Source organism: Nycticebus coucang, chromosome 18 (assembly GCF_027406575.1).
Source record: "Nycticebus coucang isolate mNycCou1 chromosome 18, mNycCou1.pri, whole genome shotgun sequence".
Lineage (NCBI taxonomy): Eukaryota > Metazoa > Chordata > Mammalia > Primates > Lorisidae > Nycticebus > Nycticebus coucang.
In genome coordinates, this window is record NC_069797.1 from 57,059,500 (window position 1) to 57,075,949 (window position 16,450).

General features: G+C 43.5%; 1 protein-coding gene across 1 annotated transcript; it reads right to left on the reverse strand.

The window, feature by feature from the left end:
* Nucleotides 1-2,588: 2,588 nt before the first annotated feature.
* Nucleotides 2,589-7,262, reverse strand: LOC128570509 (keratin, type I cuticular Ha3-I). Its single transcript, XM_053569734.1, has 7 exons — nt 6,898-7,262; nt 5,859-5,941; nt 5,174-5,330; nt 3,534-3,695; nt 3,314-3,439; nt 2,911-3,131; nt 2,589-2,725 (listed from the first exon to the last, which is right to left on the reverse strand). Exons 1-7 carry the CDS (start codon nt 7,243-7,245, stop codon nt 2,608-2,610), a joined length of 1,215 nt encoding a protein of 404 aa, XP_053425709.1. The 5' UTR covers nt 7,246-7,262; the 3' UTR covers nt 2,589-2,607.
* Between the last annotated feature and the right edge of the window lie 9,188 nt (nt 7,263-16,450).

Consider the following 16,450-nt stretch of genomic DNA (forward strand, 5'->3'; position numbering starts at 1 on the left):
CATGGGGCAGGCCAGAAAGAGGGATACCTGGAACAACAGGAGAGAAAAGTGGTCCATTGCCACCTCAGCACCTCACAAGCAATGTTTCCAACCTGAGAAAACAGGCACCTGGGTCACACCAATCAAAGTAGGAGGCTGAATAACATGTTTTATTGGGAGTAGACAATCTCAAAATTGGACCCAGAGAGACCAGAAATTAGTATTCAAGGCCAAAGCATCAATGACAAGAATACTAAGACTTATGTGTGTACAGAGGGGCACCCCCTGCAAGGTGCTTCCACATGCCGGGGATCATCACAGCCCCTGGGAGCAGGGGTGACAGGCCTCTCTCAGTGAGAAGTCTCAGAGTTCAGGAGGTTAATGCCTTATTCAAAGTTAATGAATAAGGTTAATGCCTTATTCAAAGGACCCAGAAATTTTCCCTTCAAATACCCCATAATTCTTCCACAACATCACTACACCCCACCCTGTGCCCGCATGGATAAGACTGCTGCCCAGCACCATCATTGTGCAGTTCACATGGGCAGGGCAGGGGTCAGGAGATTGTGCTCAGCTCTGGATCCCTTGCTACGTAGGCCTCTGCCCTGAGATCACTGTTGTAGGAGCAGGCCTGGCTCTAGGAACTGACGACCTCACGGGTGACCTGGGACCCCTCAGAAGGAAGAAATGAAGTTTAAACCTGGAAGAGCTCAGGGTTGAATAACAGACACTTACCTTTAAGAGTTCTTACTTTTTTCTTTTTCTGCGTCTGTGTTATTGCTGAAATACAAGAGAGTGTTCCAAACCCATTTATTTATCTACTCATTATTAATAATAACGTGGCTTTCCACATTGATTTATTGAATCTGTCTCATATTCCCCTTATTTATTTCTACTACTGTTTCTTCTCTGCAAAGCTCAAATAAAGAAGGGCTTTGCATGTGTGGTCTTCAATTGGTATTTCAGACAGTCAGCCCCTGCTCACAAGGGGCACAGACTTGCAGATCTTCAGAACCACGTGTCTTCCATTCTATGACATTCTGCTCCTGAAGACAATTAGGATAGTGAGTGATCAGAGACTTTTAGAAGCTCAACATCATGGGAGAGCCTTGATGCAAGGGAATGCCTTGCCTAGGGACAGCTGGGGAGGGAAGACAGCTATGAGCATGTTGCGCGGGCCTGTCTCCTACTGTCCACGTGCTCAGTGTGTGGGTGCATATCTGGGTATATGAGATGCACGCGCGCGCACGCGTGTGTTTGTGTGTGTGTGTGTGTGTGTATGAGCTGTGACAATTAAGTTCATGAACTCAGCCTAGGAAAAGTGCTAATAGGCCTCATTACTGAATATGACTATAGTCACCTTTTAAGTGCTCTCCTTGGGAAGCTGTGCCTTGACACCAGCCCCTAATACACCGTTCAAAGCATATATGACAGCAGTTCAGATGGCCATTCCAGAAAAAGAGCTCCAAAATTGCTTTGATGGGTGGACTAGGCGCTGGCATCTGTGCACAGTTCCCAAGGGGAGTACTTTGAAGGTGACCATAGTCATATTCAGCAATGAGGTGCATAATATATTAGCACTTTCCTAGGATGAGTTTGTGAATGCAATTTCCAGACCTCGTATACAGTATATATTACATATACCCATTAAGATAGATAGATTTACTTCACCTAATGCAGTTTTCTCTTCAATCCAAATATTTACACATCACTGAACTTCATGTTTCAAAATGAATAGCTCCTGTATGTCCAGACCAGTGCTTTTCAACCAGTGTGCCATGAGAGGATCTTAAGTGTGCCACAAACATTTTTAAAGATCATTAATTAAATTATTTTCAAAAGAAGTTCAAAGCACAGTAAGTAAGTATATTCTTTTTTACTCTTTTTTTTTTATCAACATAATTTAAGCCATGATGTTTAACTATAGGTTCAAGTGTGCCATGAGATGGGAAAAAAAGGTTGAAAAACACTGCTCTAGAAGGGCCTATGTGGCTTTGGCATTCTCTTCCCCACCACCTTCTTCCCAAACATGAAATCCACACCAATAGCTGGTGGCTGGTGTGCCTTTTCCTTTGAGGAAGCCACAGACCATATATTGGAGTGAATAATTGCCCCATCTGATGGGAAAACACTGATAACTTTTATTTTTACAAGACACCCAGTTTGGGAATTAATGAGTGAGACAATTATGATTTTTGTGCCAGCATAAGAGTTTATTAGGAAGTTAGCATACTGTATCTCCAAAGACTAAAAGATTGACAATGGAGATTTATTCCAATTTGTTCCATTTCGTAGCCCCCCCCCTTCAGCTCCACCACACTTCATGTAATTATTTTTGAATCACTTTTGTTAAAGCATAACATGTTACACCAGTGTGTTTTCATGATAATAGATGTTACTGGATCCTGTTGTAGGTTTCTCTGTGTGACTCAAAAGGCTTATTTTGCAGTCTCTTAGGTGAAAAATCGTGCTCAGAGTACAGGGGAAAGTGAGAGCTGACCTCTGGAAGCTGGAGCTGCAAGAAACGTTTCTGCCTCTGTCCAAAGAGGGGTCCCTGTTGGAGAGGTCAGGATGAAGTTGAGTTGGAGAATGAGAGATGCCCTTCTCCTCTTCCTGGCAGTGGGGCCTCTAGCACACAAAGGTGTTGCAGGGCCCACAGCGGACACGTGGGGCACAGGGATTGGAGACACAGGGTCCAATGGGCTTGTCGCACGCATTAGTTGTGGCGCAGGGGTTGCAAGGGAGCCTGTGGACAGAAAATCACAGCAGCATGTTAGAGTAAAATTAGCTGACAAGCTAGAGAGACACTAAAAGTATCCTGTGTAAGAGTTTCATTCTTGCCTGTCTCCAACAAAAAGCTTGGAACTATAAATTCATTTCCATCAAGAAAACTGTTCATCCCCACAACAACCTCATGTGCCCCCCACTCACTTGCAGTCCTCGGTCTCCAGTAGGCCCCGGTACGTCTCAATCTCACACTCCAGCCGGGCACGCACGTCCAGCAGCACCTGGTACTCCTGGTTCTGCCGCTCCAGGTCACAGCGGATCTCCGCCAACTGGGCCTCCACGTTGGTCACCATGCACTGCACCTGGGCCAGCTGGGAGCTGTAGCGGGCCTCACTTTCTGTCAGTGTGTTTTCCAGGGAGTTTCTCTGAGGACGGATGGGGGACAAGTACAGAACATCAGAGAGCTGCTCCTTAAAGGGGTTTCTCCATGGGTTCCAAAGAAGTCCCAAGATCCCAGAGCTAAGGTGACTGTGTGCCCCAGAGGACATCCCGTGACCCCACCTTCCCGACCTCCCCCTGCTCTCCAGCAGGTCTGAGCCACACGCACCAGGTTGTGCTGGGCCTGCAGCTCAATCTCCAGGGCATTGACTGTGCGTCTCAGCTCGATGATCTCCGCCTGGCAGGACTGCAGCTGCTCTGAGCTGGACACCACCTGCTTGTTCAGCTCCTCAGTCTGAAAAATCCAAGAGGAGGAAACAGGATAAGGTCCTGCTTTGGGGATTCTGGGGAGTTTGGGGGCCTGAGTGGCCGCATGCTTAGATGCCCACCTGCCTGGTGAACCATTCCTCCACTTCCCTGCGGTTGGTGTCCACCAGGGCCTCATACTGACACCTGGTCTCATTTAGAACCCGGTTCAGGTCCACGGTAGGGGCAGCGTCCACCTCCACATTGAGGCGGTCTCCAAGCTGGCAGCGCAGAGTGTTGACTTCCTGATGGAGAAAGGGCAACATTTACAATTTCACAAAGGATGCTGCTGCTCTCCTTAAGAGAATGCAGTTCAACTTCTGCTTATTCTTAAGCTTTCAACAAGCTCATTTCCTCTGAAGCTCTCATTAGTCAGGTTCTACGTTCAGTGATGAATCCATGTATTCCACTTTACAAAGTGCTTTCATATCTGTGACCTCTCTGTTCTCCATATTCCGTGTACCGCTCCTCATTTAGAGACAGGCAGTGGCTTCACGTTAGAGCTGAGGCGTGGTGACTACAGTGCAAATTCTGGTCACCAGATGCCAGTTCAATAGCTCTTGTGTTTAATTCTCAAGCATGGGTAAGGAAAAGGACAAAGTCTGGCTAAGAAAGAAATAAAGAACGCTTACTCCAAAATCTGCCATCCTGGGGTAGAACAGGCTTAACTGATGACCTGCTGATTCCACCAGTGTGAACAGATGCTGTTTCACTGATGGAAACAGCATCTATTCACGTCACTGCTAAGCACAGCTTGGTAGTTGGCTTAGGTGGATGTTAGACAAAGTGGAGTGGGGTTTCATCTCTGCCACTCACTTTGTAACTTCTTTTTTTTTGAGACAGAGTCTCATTATGTCATCCTCAGTAGAGTGCCGTGGCGTCACAGCTCACAGCATCCTCAAACTCTTGGGCTTTACGCGATTCTCTTGCCTCAGCCTCCCAAGTAGCTGAGACTACAGGTGCCTGCCACAACGCCTGACTATTTTTTTGTTGTAGTTGTTTAGCTGGCCCCAGGCGGGATTCAAACCCGCCACCCTTGGTGTATGTGGCTGGCACTGTAACCACTGTGCTATCCGCGCCAAGCTGCTTAGTAGCTCCCTACAGCCTCAATTTCTTCATCCTAACTTGAGAACTGCCTCTGGAGTTCTAAATGACTTAGCATAATGTTTGGTACCTAATGAGCACTCAGTTAATGTTAATTGTCACCATTGGGTTTGGAAGTTTGTATAAATACCTGCCTTCCTCCCCTGCAGCTGACTGAGCCGGGATGGTGAGCATTTTGCCCAGTGTTGCTTCCGAGCAACACTAATTAACAGAAAGAGTTCTGGAGGGGAGTGAGGAGAACTGCTCACTGCACAGCCCTCCTGTGGGGCCCTCGGCCCTCCTGCTCTCTCCAGTTACAATTGGGAGAACTGGGATTTTAAAGATCTCTACAGCCAGTGCTCTGACCTGGCCACGGAAGGGGCTGTGGCCGCTGCCTTGGCGCTGACCTTCCCTCATTACTGGGCTTGCCAGCTTCCTTCACTCTCATTGCTACTTCTGGCAGAAAGATCCTCATCTCCCACCACTGAATTTTAAATTATTCATTCTCTCGGATCCCTTTCTGTTTGCAGCACAGCCTCCTTGCCTAATGGAACGTCCACTGACAGCCTGTCCAGTCTCCAGGGAGGTCGGGAAACAGGCCCTGACAAGTCTGAGCCTGCTGCTCCTTGGGGAACTTCACCTGCTCGTGGTTCTGCTTGAGGCAGAGCAGCTCCTCCCTCAGGGACTCCACCTGGGCCTCTAGGTCAGACCTGCACAGGGTCAGCTCGTCCAGGATCCTGCGAAGGCCGTTGATGTCCGACTCCACCAGCTGCCTCAGAGACAGCTCCGTCTGGTACCTGTGATCACAGCAGGATCAGGGACAAGCTAGGCAGGAACAGGCCTGGCCTTGACTCAACTTTGGTTTTGGTTTATCAACACTGGGAATTAGGGTTTGTAGGTTTTATAGCCATCTCATTTGTTTAGGTTTTCAACATCGAGTAGTAGCTCCTGGAGGAAAACTAACTGGTAATTTTTTTTTTTAAGAGCCAGTGGATGTAGAGGCTAAAAGCCCTTAAACTGTGAGATTTCTGAAATGAATACACTTCCCATAACCTCGTGATTAGCTCTGTGTACGGAAAGACATCAAGGGCCAGGACATCCACATTGACTCACAGTGTGACTGGGGGACGTCACTTTACAGAGGAGAAGCAGAAGGAGAAGAGGTCTGAGGCCTGGAGAAGGGAGCCCTGAGAGCAGACGTACAGCGGCTCCGTGGGGCTCGGGGAAAGCGACTTGGGAAAACTCGGTCATTGTGTGTCAGGATTGACAGTCGGCTCAAGGAGAAGGAGAGAGGAGAGGGCACAATGCCCCCCTTGCTCACTCACTTGGTCCTGAAGTCGTCTGAAGCCAGCTTGGCATTGTCAATCTGTACCACCAGCCTGGCGTTCTCCGACTTGCTGCACAGGATCTAGAAGACCCAAAACATTCTCCAATGAGCAAGGACTACTGGGTTATCTTTCACCAACAAACAATCCCTACTAATGTGCTTGTTTGGTAGGATCAGGATGAGAAATCCACGTAACTTACGTAAGGCTATTAAATGCCGTCTGTGTGCAATAGACAACAGTATAATAGGTGCTCGGTGAATACTTGAGAAATTAAATTGGAAAAAAGGAACGAAAATATGCAAGAAAAGTATGAGTAGATCATCTTGTTTCTTTCCTAGCAAGCAATACTGAGAATCTGATAATACCCATAATAATAAAGATTTATGAAAAACACCTGCTAGGTGCCTGGCATGGTTCTAGGATCTGAGGTATGAAATGAGTGGGGAAAATACATACGTAAACTAAGAACTGCAGAGGACGGGGTCAGGGAAGCGCCACACTGTCCTAGTTACCCCACATGGCTTGGTGCTTTATCTTTCTAGGTAGAGTTCAATCTTTCTCGTTTTAGTCAAATATTTTCAGCCCTAACACTGCAACAGAATCCCAGAGGCGTGATGATCAGCACAGTGATGTCAGGATAATGAAGTTCCCCAGAAGAGGAAGGCAGCTGGAAGCCAGAGCAGCCAAATGCTCAGAAGAGAGAGAGAGAATGGGCCTGTTCTTAAACAATAGGTCTTATTTCCTCAGCTTCCTTCTGGAGCTCAGTCTTTTTCTCTCACCTCAGGGTAATAATTCCAGAGCTCCACAAATGCATGGAAGCTTTCAGAGGCAGCTTTTAATTACAGCTTATTTATGCAAAATGCGGCTACCTCCACCTAAGCTGACACTATGCAAATACTCACGCCTAACAGTCCCAAGTCTGAAATTAGATGGGCCCTAGAGAAAATAAAATGGAAAGGTCAGACTTGGTCCTTCCAGTCCCAGCAAGAGCGCACACTCTGTCCCTGCTAAAGGCAGCAGGGTGCCCACCGCTCACCTTCTGCTGGAGCTCCTCGATGGTGCGGAAGTAGGACTGGTAGTTGGCGCACACCAGGGGATCCTGCTCCTGGCAGCGCTCCTGGATGCGGCTCTCCAGCTCCGCGTTCTCCCGCTCCAGCTGCCGCACCTTCTCCAGGTAGCTGGCCAGGCGGTCGTTCAGGAACTGCATGGTCTCCTTCTCGCTGCCATTGAAGGAGCCCTCGCAGAACCAGTTACAGTTGCCCACGTTGGCGGGGATGTTGCAGGCCCCGGGCAGGGTGCAGCTGTGGCAGCTGGGGGGCACGCAGGGCCGGGAGGAGCAGCTGGTGCGGCAGCTGAGGCTGGGCAGCACGCAGGAGTGAGACATGGTCCTGGGAGCGAGTGAGTGCCGGGCTGAAGACAGAGTCAGGTTCTCCAAGCCGCAGAGCTGTGGGTGTCCGGCCTCTGGTGAGCATTTATACCCCCCTGCAGAGGGTGTGGACAAGTGAGGCAACCCCCTCCTTTTTTTTTTGCTCATTTTTTGATTACCAAAGCCCTTCCCCTTCATTTGTAATGTGTCTCCTCAGAAGAGTCCCTCCCCTCATAAAAGAGGGGTTCTCGCTAAGTCAGGACTCCTTCCCTGCTGCGTGTCATGACCTAAGAGCTTCACCGTGTGACTTCAAAGAGCTGGACTCATGAAAGCCCTGGCCTTGTTAATGGGGCGTGGCAGGCCAAGGGACAGAGTTGCTGCTCTGCCTCCTGGCTGGAGGGCCCCAACCCCTTGGGGAGCCTCTGGCAATCCTTGATAAAATGGGGACACACTGCTCTTACCCATGTATCTTTTGCTACATCAGATTTCCCAAAGCCAATTCCAAATTTACGGTTCTCAGAAAAAGGAATAGATCCTTTCCAGAACAGTTAAAACAACCTGGTTCCTGGTGGCCTTCCTTCCAATGGGGTGCACCTCCCTCATATCCAAGGTAATGTCAATCAACAAAATAATAGATATCCACCAGGGTTGTGGCTTGTCCAGGGCAGTGAACTGGACACTGTGAGGAGAGAAAGGAAGGACCAGTGTTGTGGTCAGAAGACCCTGTCCTGGTTGCCAGACACTTGTGACAAACATAATCTTATTCACTCTTCACCACACCCTTCAAGGTCAATGATATAATTCCCATTCTACAGACAGGCAAACTGAGGCATAGAGGGTAAGGGATAATAAGCTTTATCAGTCAAAACTCTGACTTGGATCTCTGTTCTTTCCACCACATGCTGCTTAAATATAAATGGCCTACCTCCTTTCCAAACTTTTTCAGGGAAGGTCACCCTTCCTTCTCTCTGAGCTCTTATTTTCTTTTGAGCGTGGCATGGTCATGACTTAGGTGCTTACCTACTCTCTATTTGAGTTCTCTGAAGCCAAGATCAGGGTCTAATTTGACTCTGATTCTCCAGATCTGGGCACCTGGTACACAGCGGGCAGTGTTGAATGGTTATGTGTTGAGTGGTGATGGGATGACCAGGAATAATATTCTGAGGCAGGAAGTAACAAGTGGCAAGTTGGTAGCTTACACTCAGGGGAGAGAGAGTGCCTCCAGGACTGGAGATTCACAGAATAGATTTATGCTATGGTGGGAAGGCGTCCAGGAAGCAGAGAAGGGGAGCAGGAAGCACAGGTGGGAGTGAAGGGTATTGTGCACCTAAGAACAGGATAGGAAAGCCCAAGTTGTGGCTGCGGGGTCTGGGTAAGTGTAGGCATCTGGGAAGAGAGCATTATAAGGTGAAGTGGTAGAAAATAAAGCTGTGCAAACAGTCCTGGTCCTAGGCAGAGATCTCAGTACCTAAGAGCTTGGGCTTCCCTCAAAAGAGTAGTGTAAACTTTTGAGCCTGTATATGAAGTGACAAAAACTATTTTAAGAAATGTTTTAGCAAACATTTATCTGTTTTGGAAAAATGAAGGAAAGGTTTGAGGCAGAAAGACCACCAAGGAGGTTATTACACTGGTCATTACACTAGAATGTATTACACATAAATTCCACTCCAGGAAAGAGTAGAATTTATGGCAGGGATGATAAATGGCAGATGAGTTTTCAGGACAAGTGCAAGAGTTAGAGAAACAAGCCAAGGAAGGGAGCTCAAAGAGAAGAACGATTACAGACTGAGACCAGACTCAAGAGGATTTCCCAAATGGAGATCAGGAGAAGGAAGAAGAATCAGGTATAAATGGAGAAACAGTGAGAAAAAGATGAAGAGAACTAGTCTGTGGCATCACAGAAGGGTGGAAGGAAAGCACTTCCAAGAGGAAGCAAAGGACAGCAAAGGGGCCACATGCAATCAGGACCATGGAGAGGGTCCTGGCGACAGTGGCCAGAAAGTTGCCAGGACCCTTCCAGGATGATACAGGCGTGCCTGCTTTATGCACGTTCTTAAAGTAACTCTCAGGTTGGACTTAGATAAACTGAGACTTCAAACACATGGAGCCGAGCTGTTCATTACCTGGAGAAGTCGTAGCACAGTGCATGTGTGCGCCTGATTACAGAGCTTGTGAGCTTTGGACCAGGACAGACTTTCATACGATAATTGGAGTGTACTACAAGCAGTTCAGAGATGCTAAGCTTGTTTGAACTTGATGATTCACAATAGTTTGTGATATAGGAACAATTATCCAAGAAGCATAGGTAATGGACTGCCCATGCATATGACACCACTTCTGTTTGGTCTTCTGTTTTGACCCCAATTGGATATCCTAAAGAGGGACAATGAGGAAAAAATTAATCATGTGCCTAGAAGGCACATACTGCCCAGGGAAGGGAGGGGCTCATTCCGTCCTAGCAGAGGACAAAGCAGAGAACTGAGCTGGGTGCTCCCCAGCACATTCCAAGCCTCTCAGCTATACGTACAGATCAAAAACCAGAGGACTTTGCACTCAGCTCTTCCTTTACTATCTCCTACCTTCTAATATAGATCCCAAATATCAAAGTGGTCAAATGAGAGAAAGAAAATCTTAGGAATGAGAGAGATATTGGGGATCTTAATGGTCATCTCATCTAGCTCCTTCATTTTACAAACGGGGAAGCTGAAGCTTGGGATAGAGAACTGGCTTGCTTGGTATCACTTAGTTTGGATCCCAGTCTGCCAATTCCCACTGCATTCCAGCCCAACTACTATCCTATGGAAACATTGAATAATTTCACAACCACTCTGATCAGCGTACAGAAGCCAAAGGCAGTAAGAAAACAAAATTTCGTTACCCATAAAGACAAAATTTGGCAGTACTGAGGTTACTTGTTGCCTCTCTGATTTCAATTGTTATTTCTAAGTTGATGATACAATTATATTCCAACATTCTGGAGTAATTTAGATACAAATATATCCCATCAGAAATAGAATTATATCCCATCAGTTTAGGGCAATTTAGAACAATTTGTCAAACAACGATGTCTTGATGATAATACATTTATCCAAAATAAGGTCCACAAATATTGTCATAGAAAAATTAAAAATTAAATTATTTTTAGAAGGCTAATGCCTTATCCAAAATTTAAATTATTATTAAATGAAGATGTTTATTTCATCTTCCATACTACCACAACCACCATACTACCCTGATGACACTGGTTATCTTTAAATGGTAAAATTATGAATTCTCTTTTTTGTTCTTCTCTATACTTTTGCTCTCACACAAGTAACAAAATAAAATTTACATTAAAAATTGCCAAAAGAACTACTGACAAGTCTTCTAATGAAGCAGCGAGTTGTAAAAGGAGATGATATGGTTCCTCCCCCAACATAGTCACTGAACTGAATATGAGCTTATTATTCTAGAAATAAAAGCTTTATCATGATTGGCATTCACACCCTTGTAAGCACTGCTGACTTTGCTAGTTCCAAAGGTGAGTTTTTAAGATGTGATGAAGGAAGACCAAGCTGCTTGTAGCTCTTGAATTGATGGCATGTGGTCTGAGCTTCTGTGAAGGAAAAGACAACAAGAAGAAACTCTTGATGCAACATTCTGCCCTTGACTGATGGCCCACAGTCCAGGATGGGGTGTTAAAATGACCTCATCCTGACCCACATCCTTAATATAGACTTCATGCATAAAGACAAAGGATAATGGAATGACTCTCTTTTCTGGAAATAGTAGCTAAATCAGATGAAGCCTGCAATCATAACATGTGGGAGCTGCTGATGACCTAACTGGTCATTTAACCCAACTCTCTCATTTTACAAATGGATAGCTTCGACTGAAAAAGGAAGGTGACTTGGCCAAACTCACACAGAGAGTTTGTGAAAGAGCCCAAATTAGAAAAATATATATTAGACCAAAGAAAGGAGGAAGGAGGACAAGGCTTTGAGTCTATATGAGAGAATTATAACTAAAACCACTGAGAAATGCAAGTCCTTCAAAATATTGCACCCTTGGTAAAAAGGTGAACTAGAAAAATAAATCATGCTCATTGTCATAGGAAGATTGTTTTAATGTTTACAATTAAAAACATTGGGATAGGGATAGACATGTAGGTCAATGGAATAAAACTGGTAGTCCAGGAATAGACCCTCACATTTATGGTCAGTTAATTTTCAACATGCTGCCAATAGAATTAATAGGGGAAAGAATAGACTTTTCAGTAAATGATGCTGGGACAGCTGGACATCCACACAAAAAGAATAAAATTGGACTATTATTTATACTACAGATAAAAAATAACTCAAAAATGGAGCAGAACCTAAATGTAAGAGCTAACACTATAAAACTTATGGAAAATTCAGGAAAAAAACTCTTCATGATCCTGGGTTAGGGTCATCCACTTATCTCTCCATAACACACTCTACCAAATGGATAAACTTGAGACATTATGCTATGTGAAAGAAGCCAGTCACAGAATACCACATATTATGTGATTCCATTTTTATAAAATGTCCAGAATAGGTAAATCTATGCAGAGGTTTGCCTAGGCCTAGAGAGTTAGGGGGAATTAAAAGTGACAACTAATGAGTATAAGGTTTCTTTTGGAGGTGAGGAAATGTTCTAAAATTGTGGTGATGGTTATCACTATTTATATACCAAAACTCATTTAATTTTATATTTCATATAGGTAAATTTTATGGTATGTGGGTTATTTATATCATATTATATATTAATTATACATCAATAAAGCTATTTTTTAAAGAAATCGATAAGGATAAAATAGTCAGAAGTAATACTAAAAATATATAATGGCTGAGAAATTCCATGGGTACTAAAATTTTAAGCACATAAGTCCTAAGAAGGAAAACAAACTAGACCAACCCTAGCATGATGTAGTAAAGCTGCACAGTATAAAGACAAAGAGATGATCTTAGAAACAATTAAAGAGAATTTTAAAAATGGATTACCAAAAGCAGAAACACAGATTAGCAACAGGGTTTTCAGCATCAATAACAGAATGCAAAAGTTAATGGTACCACATTTTCAAAAAGCTAAAAGAAAAGCTATCAACCTAGAATTTTATACCAAACTAAAATGTCATTTAAGAGTGATCACTAAGAAAAGACATTTTTAGACAATAACAGAGAATTTATCACTCATATATTCTGTCTTAGTAGGCTTTGTGTAGCTACAACAGAACAGTACAGAGTGCATGATTTATAATGAAAAGATATCTATTTCTCACAGTTCCAGAGGCTGGGAAGTCCAGTATTAAGCACTAGCATCTGATGAGGCAATGGGGCAAAATTCACTTTTGTAGCAGAACCCCTCTGACAACAACTAACCCACTCACATGACAAAAGGACTTAATCCACTCATGGGGGTAGAGTCCTCATGGCCTAATCATCTCCCAATGGTCCCACCTCTTACTACAATAGCAATTAAACTTTAACATGAGTTTTGGAGCTGACATTCAAACCAGAGAAGATTGTATAAAAACTTTCAAATTATATATTTCAGAAATAGAAAATCAAAACTGGAAAAGAGGAAGAAAGTACAAGATGCATTGTAAGCAAATGAATGGGTAAACATATAGGTAATTCTAGCTAAGAATAATAACAATGACCAAATTTGGGGGCATAAAAACAAAGTAAAACTCAAAAAAAAAAATGTTTTTCACATAGGAAGAAGAGGAAAAAGAGGAGGAGGAGAAGCCTTAAAAAAAATTTTTTTTAAGTCTTTGCTTTTATGTAAGAAGAAAGAAATTAGTTTAAATTAAGTAGTATTAAATCAAGTGTGCACATTTAAAGTTAAGAATAAACAGGAACCAAGAAATGAACCCAGCTACTTATTGTTATTTGATCTCTGACAAGCCAATTAAAAATATTCAATGGGGAAAAGATTCCCTATTTAACAAATGGTGCTGGGTGAACTGGCTGGTGACCTGTAGAAGACTGGAACTAGACCCACACCTTTCACCTTTAACTAAGATAGACTCTCACTGGATTAAAGATTTAAACCTAAGACATAAAACTATAAAAATGCTAGAAGAAAGCACAGGCAAAACTCTTGAAGGAATCGGCCTGGGTGAATACTTTTTGAGGAGGACCCCCCCACCCCACCCTGGGCAATTGAAGCTGCATCAAAAATACACTACTGGGACCTGATGAAACTAAAATGTTTCTGCACAGCCAAGAACGTAGTAAGTAGAGCAAGCAGACAGGCCTCAGAATGGGAGAAGATATTTGCAAGATATGTCTCCGACTAAGGTTTAATAACCAGAATTGACAGTGAACTCAAACGTATGAGCAAGAAAAGAACAAGTGATCCCATCGCAGGCTGGGCAAGGGACTTGAAGAGAAACTTCTCTGAAGAAGACAGGTGCACGGCCTACAGACACATGAAAAAATGCTCATCATCCTTCACCATCAGAGAAATGCAAATCAAAACTACTTTTAGATATCATCTAACTCCAATGAGATTAGCCCACATCACAAAATCCCAAAACCAGAGATATTGGCACTGATGTGGAGAAAAGGGCACACTTCTGCACTGCTGGTGGGAATGCACACTAATACGGTCCTTTTGGAAAGATGTTTGGAGAACACTTAGAGATCTAAAAATAGATCTGCCATTCAATCCTATAATTCCTCTACTAGGTATACATCCAGAAGACCAAAAATCACATTATAACAAAGATATTTTTACCAGAATGTTTATTGCATTCATAATTGCTAAGTCATGGAAAAAACCCAAGTGCCCATTGACTCATGAATGGATTAATAAATTGTGGTATTTGTACACCATGGAATATTATGCAGCCGTAAAGAAAGATGGCGACTATACCTCTTTCATGTTTACATGGATGGAGCTGGAAAATATTCTTCTTAGCAAGTTATCCAAAGAATGGAAGAAAAAGTACCCAATGTGCTCAGCCCTAATATGAAACTCATTTATAACTTTCATACAAAGGCTATAACACAATCTCAGTACAAGAATATGGGGAAGGGGGAAGGGAGGGGAAGGGAAGGAGAGAAAGGGTGGAAGGAGGGTGATTGGTGGGTCCACACCTAGGGTTCATCTTGGAAGGGTGCAGGTGAAGTTTACTAACTGTAGAGTATAAGGGTTTGAACACAATAATCAAGAAAATACCATGAAGGCTATGTTAACCAGTTCGGTGAAAATATTTCAGACTGTATATGGAACCAGCACATTGTACCTCATGATTACATTATTGTACACAGCTATGATTCAATAAAAAATTAAAATTAAAAAAAAGAATAAAAAAGGAAAAGAAAAGAAAAAAAAAGAATGAAGAGGGAGTAAAAGGGGGAACAAAGAAAAAAAGATCCATGCAATCAATGTCAGTATATGAGGAAACAATAAGCAAAGAGAAAAAAGATCATGCTTAGTAGGAAGCACAAGATAAGATTTTATAAATAAATTCAAAGGTCACTAATAAAATTAAATGTAAATAGATTAAACTTTATTATTCCTCATAACAGAGAATGCCCTGACCACCCTACTCAAAAGATCCCACCTCCCATCACTCTCTGTCCCTTTTCCATGCTTTTTTTTTTTCTTAACACTTCTTATTTGACATGGCCATGCTTGTTTGCCTCTGTTTCCCACCTGACTTCCCCCAGTTGAAAGTAAGCTCCTTATAAGCAGGTCTTTGTTTTGTTCACTACTCTGCCCAGCAGGCACCATTGTAACTACTCAATGATTAGTCATTGAATTGAATTGAATTCATAAAGTAACATGAATGACCAAGAAATACATTTTTAAGTGTTTAATTTTACTAGAAATAAGAAAACTGCAAACCAAAACAAGATACTATTGTGCCCACGTTTCATTGCCATGTCACAGTAGGTGGCCAATCACAGATCATAATTGTGTCACTTTAGAGCAGTTGTATCTTGCCAAGCATGTGAGCTAAGTAGTATTGCTGAACTCTACCCAGGTCTCTCAGCAACCAATTTAGCTTTGTCCTGAGGAAAAGTGATTTCCCTGACACACCTTTCTCTTCCCCACCAAAGAAAGCACAGTGACACAGAAAAGAACTAAGGACAGCCTTCCAAGGACCAAGTTTTCCCACTGACGTGGCTTCATCAAACTTAGAGACAAGTTTCTTTAATACGTTACACATTGAATGATAAGAATGAAGTGTATTTGCTGTTGAGAAATTTGAACTCTCCCACACAAGGCACAGAACAGGGCATTTTCAGGGGTGGGGAGCACTTGCTTCTGAGAAAAGTGGTAACTATCAGCGGACAGGGGTCCTAGCATGTACTAAGAACAGATGGAATAGGCTATGCCCAAGGTATTGAGATGGCTCCTGGGCATTAACTCACTCTGGAGTTAACTCAGGCTGGAGTCCCCAGACTGGGTCTTGGACATTCTGAGCACAGCATGGAATGTCCTTCAGATCGTCTTCCCTGAGCTCCAAGGACAGCAACAACAAAGGAGTAGGTGTTAAAAGAATTAGAATATGAAAGCATAAGAATCTAAGACCAATGCCATATACCAAATTAGCAGAGCATCATGGTGCACACCTGTAGTCCTAGCTACTTAGGAGGCTGAGGCAGGAGGATCACTTGAACCCAGGAGTTGGAGGTTGCAATGAGCTATGAAGAGGCCATAGCACTCTACTTGGGGCAACAGAGTAGAGTGTTTTAGCAAAACGAAAACAAACGACTAACACCAGAGTTGGCCTCATCATAGCAGGGGAGATAGTATCAGCTTCTTCTCAGGCAGGAAGACATAACTAGTGATCAATCTGGGAACAATCTGGGGACTCAGACGTGGCTTCATCAAACATAGACCACAGCACGCACAGTGGTGGGAGCCATTGACCTTGGCTAGACGCCAGCACAAGACACCAGCATAGCTGTCACCTTTAGCATTCACAGACACCAGACACTTAATATCCTAGTTTGGTTCTAAATAACTTCGAAGGAGGGAGGGTTCCAAAATTCAAATTTAGTTCCAGTGGTTAAAAAAATCACATGAGAAGAGAAACACTTGAAAAATCTATTGGGCATTACTTGAATGTAGAAGACAGCCTTTTTTACTATTATGAGTGAGTTATTCAGTATCTCCCAAAGGAGAGTTTCAGGGATGTTTTGAGCACCAATTGCATCATGTTTCCAAGGGAAGTTGTGTAAGGCACAGGTGCTTGTCTGGA

What these genes read in the sequence shown, in the direction of transcription:
- LOC128570509 (XM_053569734.1), bottom strand. Translation starts at nt 7,245, where the DNA reads ATGTCTCACTCCTGCGTGCTGCCCAGCCTCAGCTGCCGCACCAGCTGC. An exon ending in TCGAGGAGCTCCAGCAGAAG is followed by an intron (nt 5,942 to 6,897) that starts GTGAGCGGTGGG and finishes TGGGTCTTCTAG; the next exon opens with ATCCTGTGCAGCAAGTCGGA. An exon ending in AGGAATGGTTCACCAGGCAG is followed by an intron (nt 3,440 to 3,533) that starts GTGGGCATCTAA and finishes TGGATTTTTCAG; the next exon opens with ACTGAGGAGCTGAACAAGCA.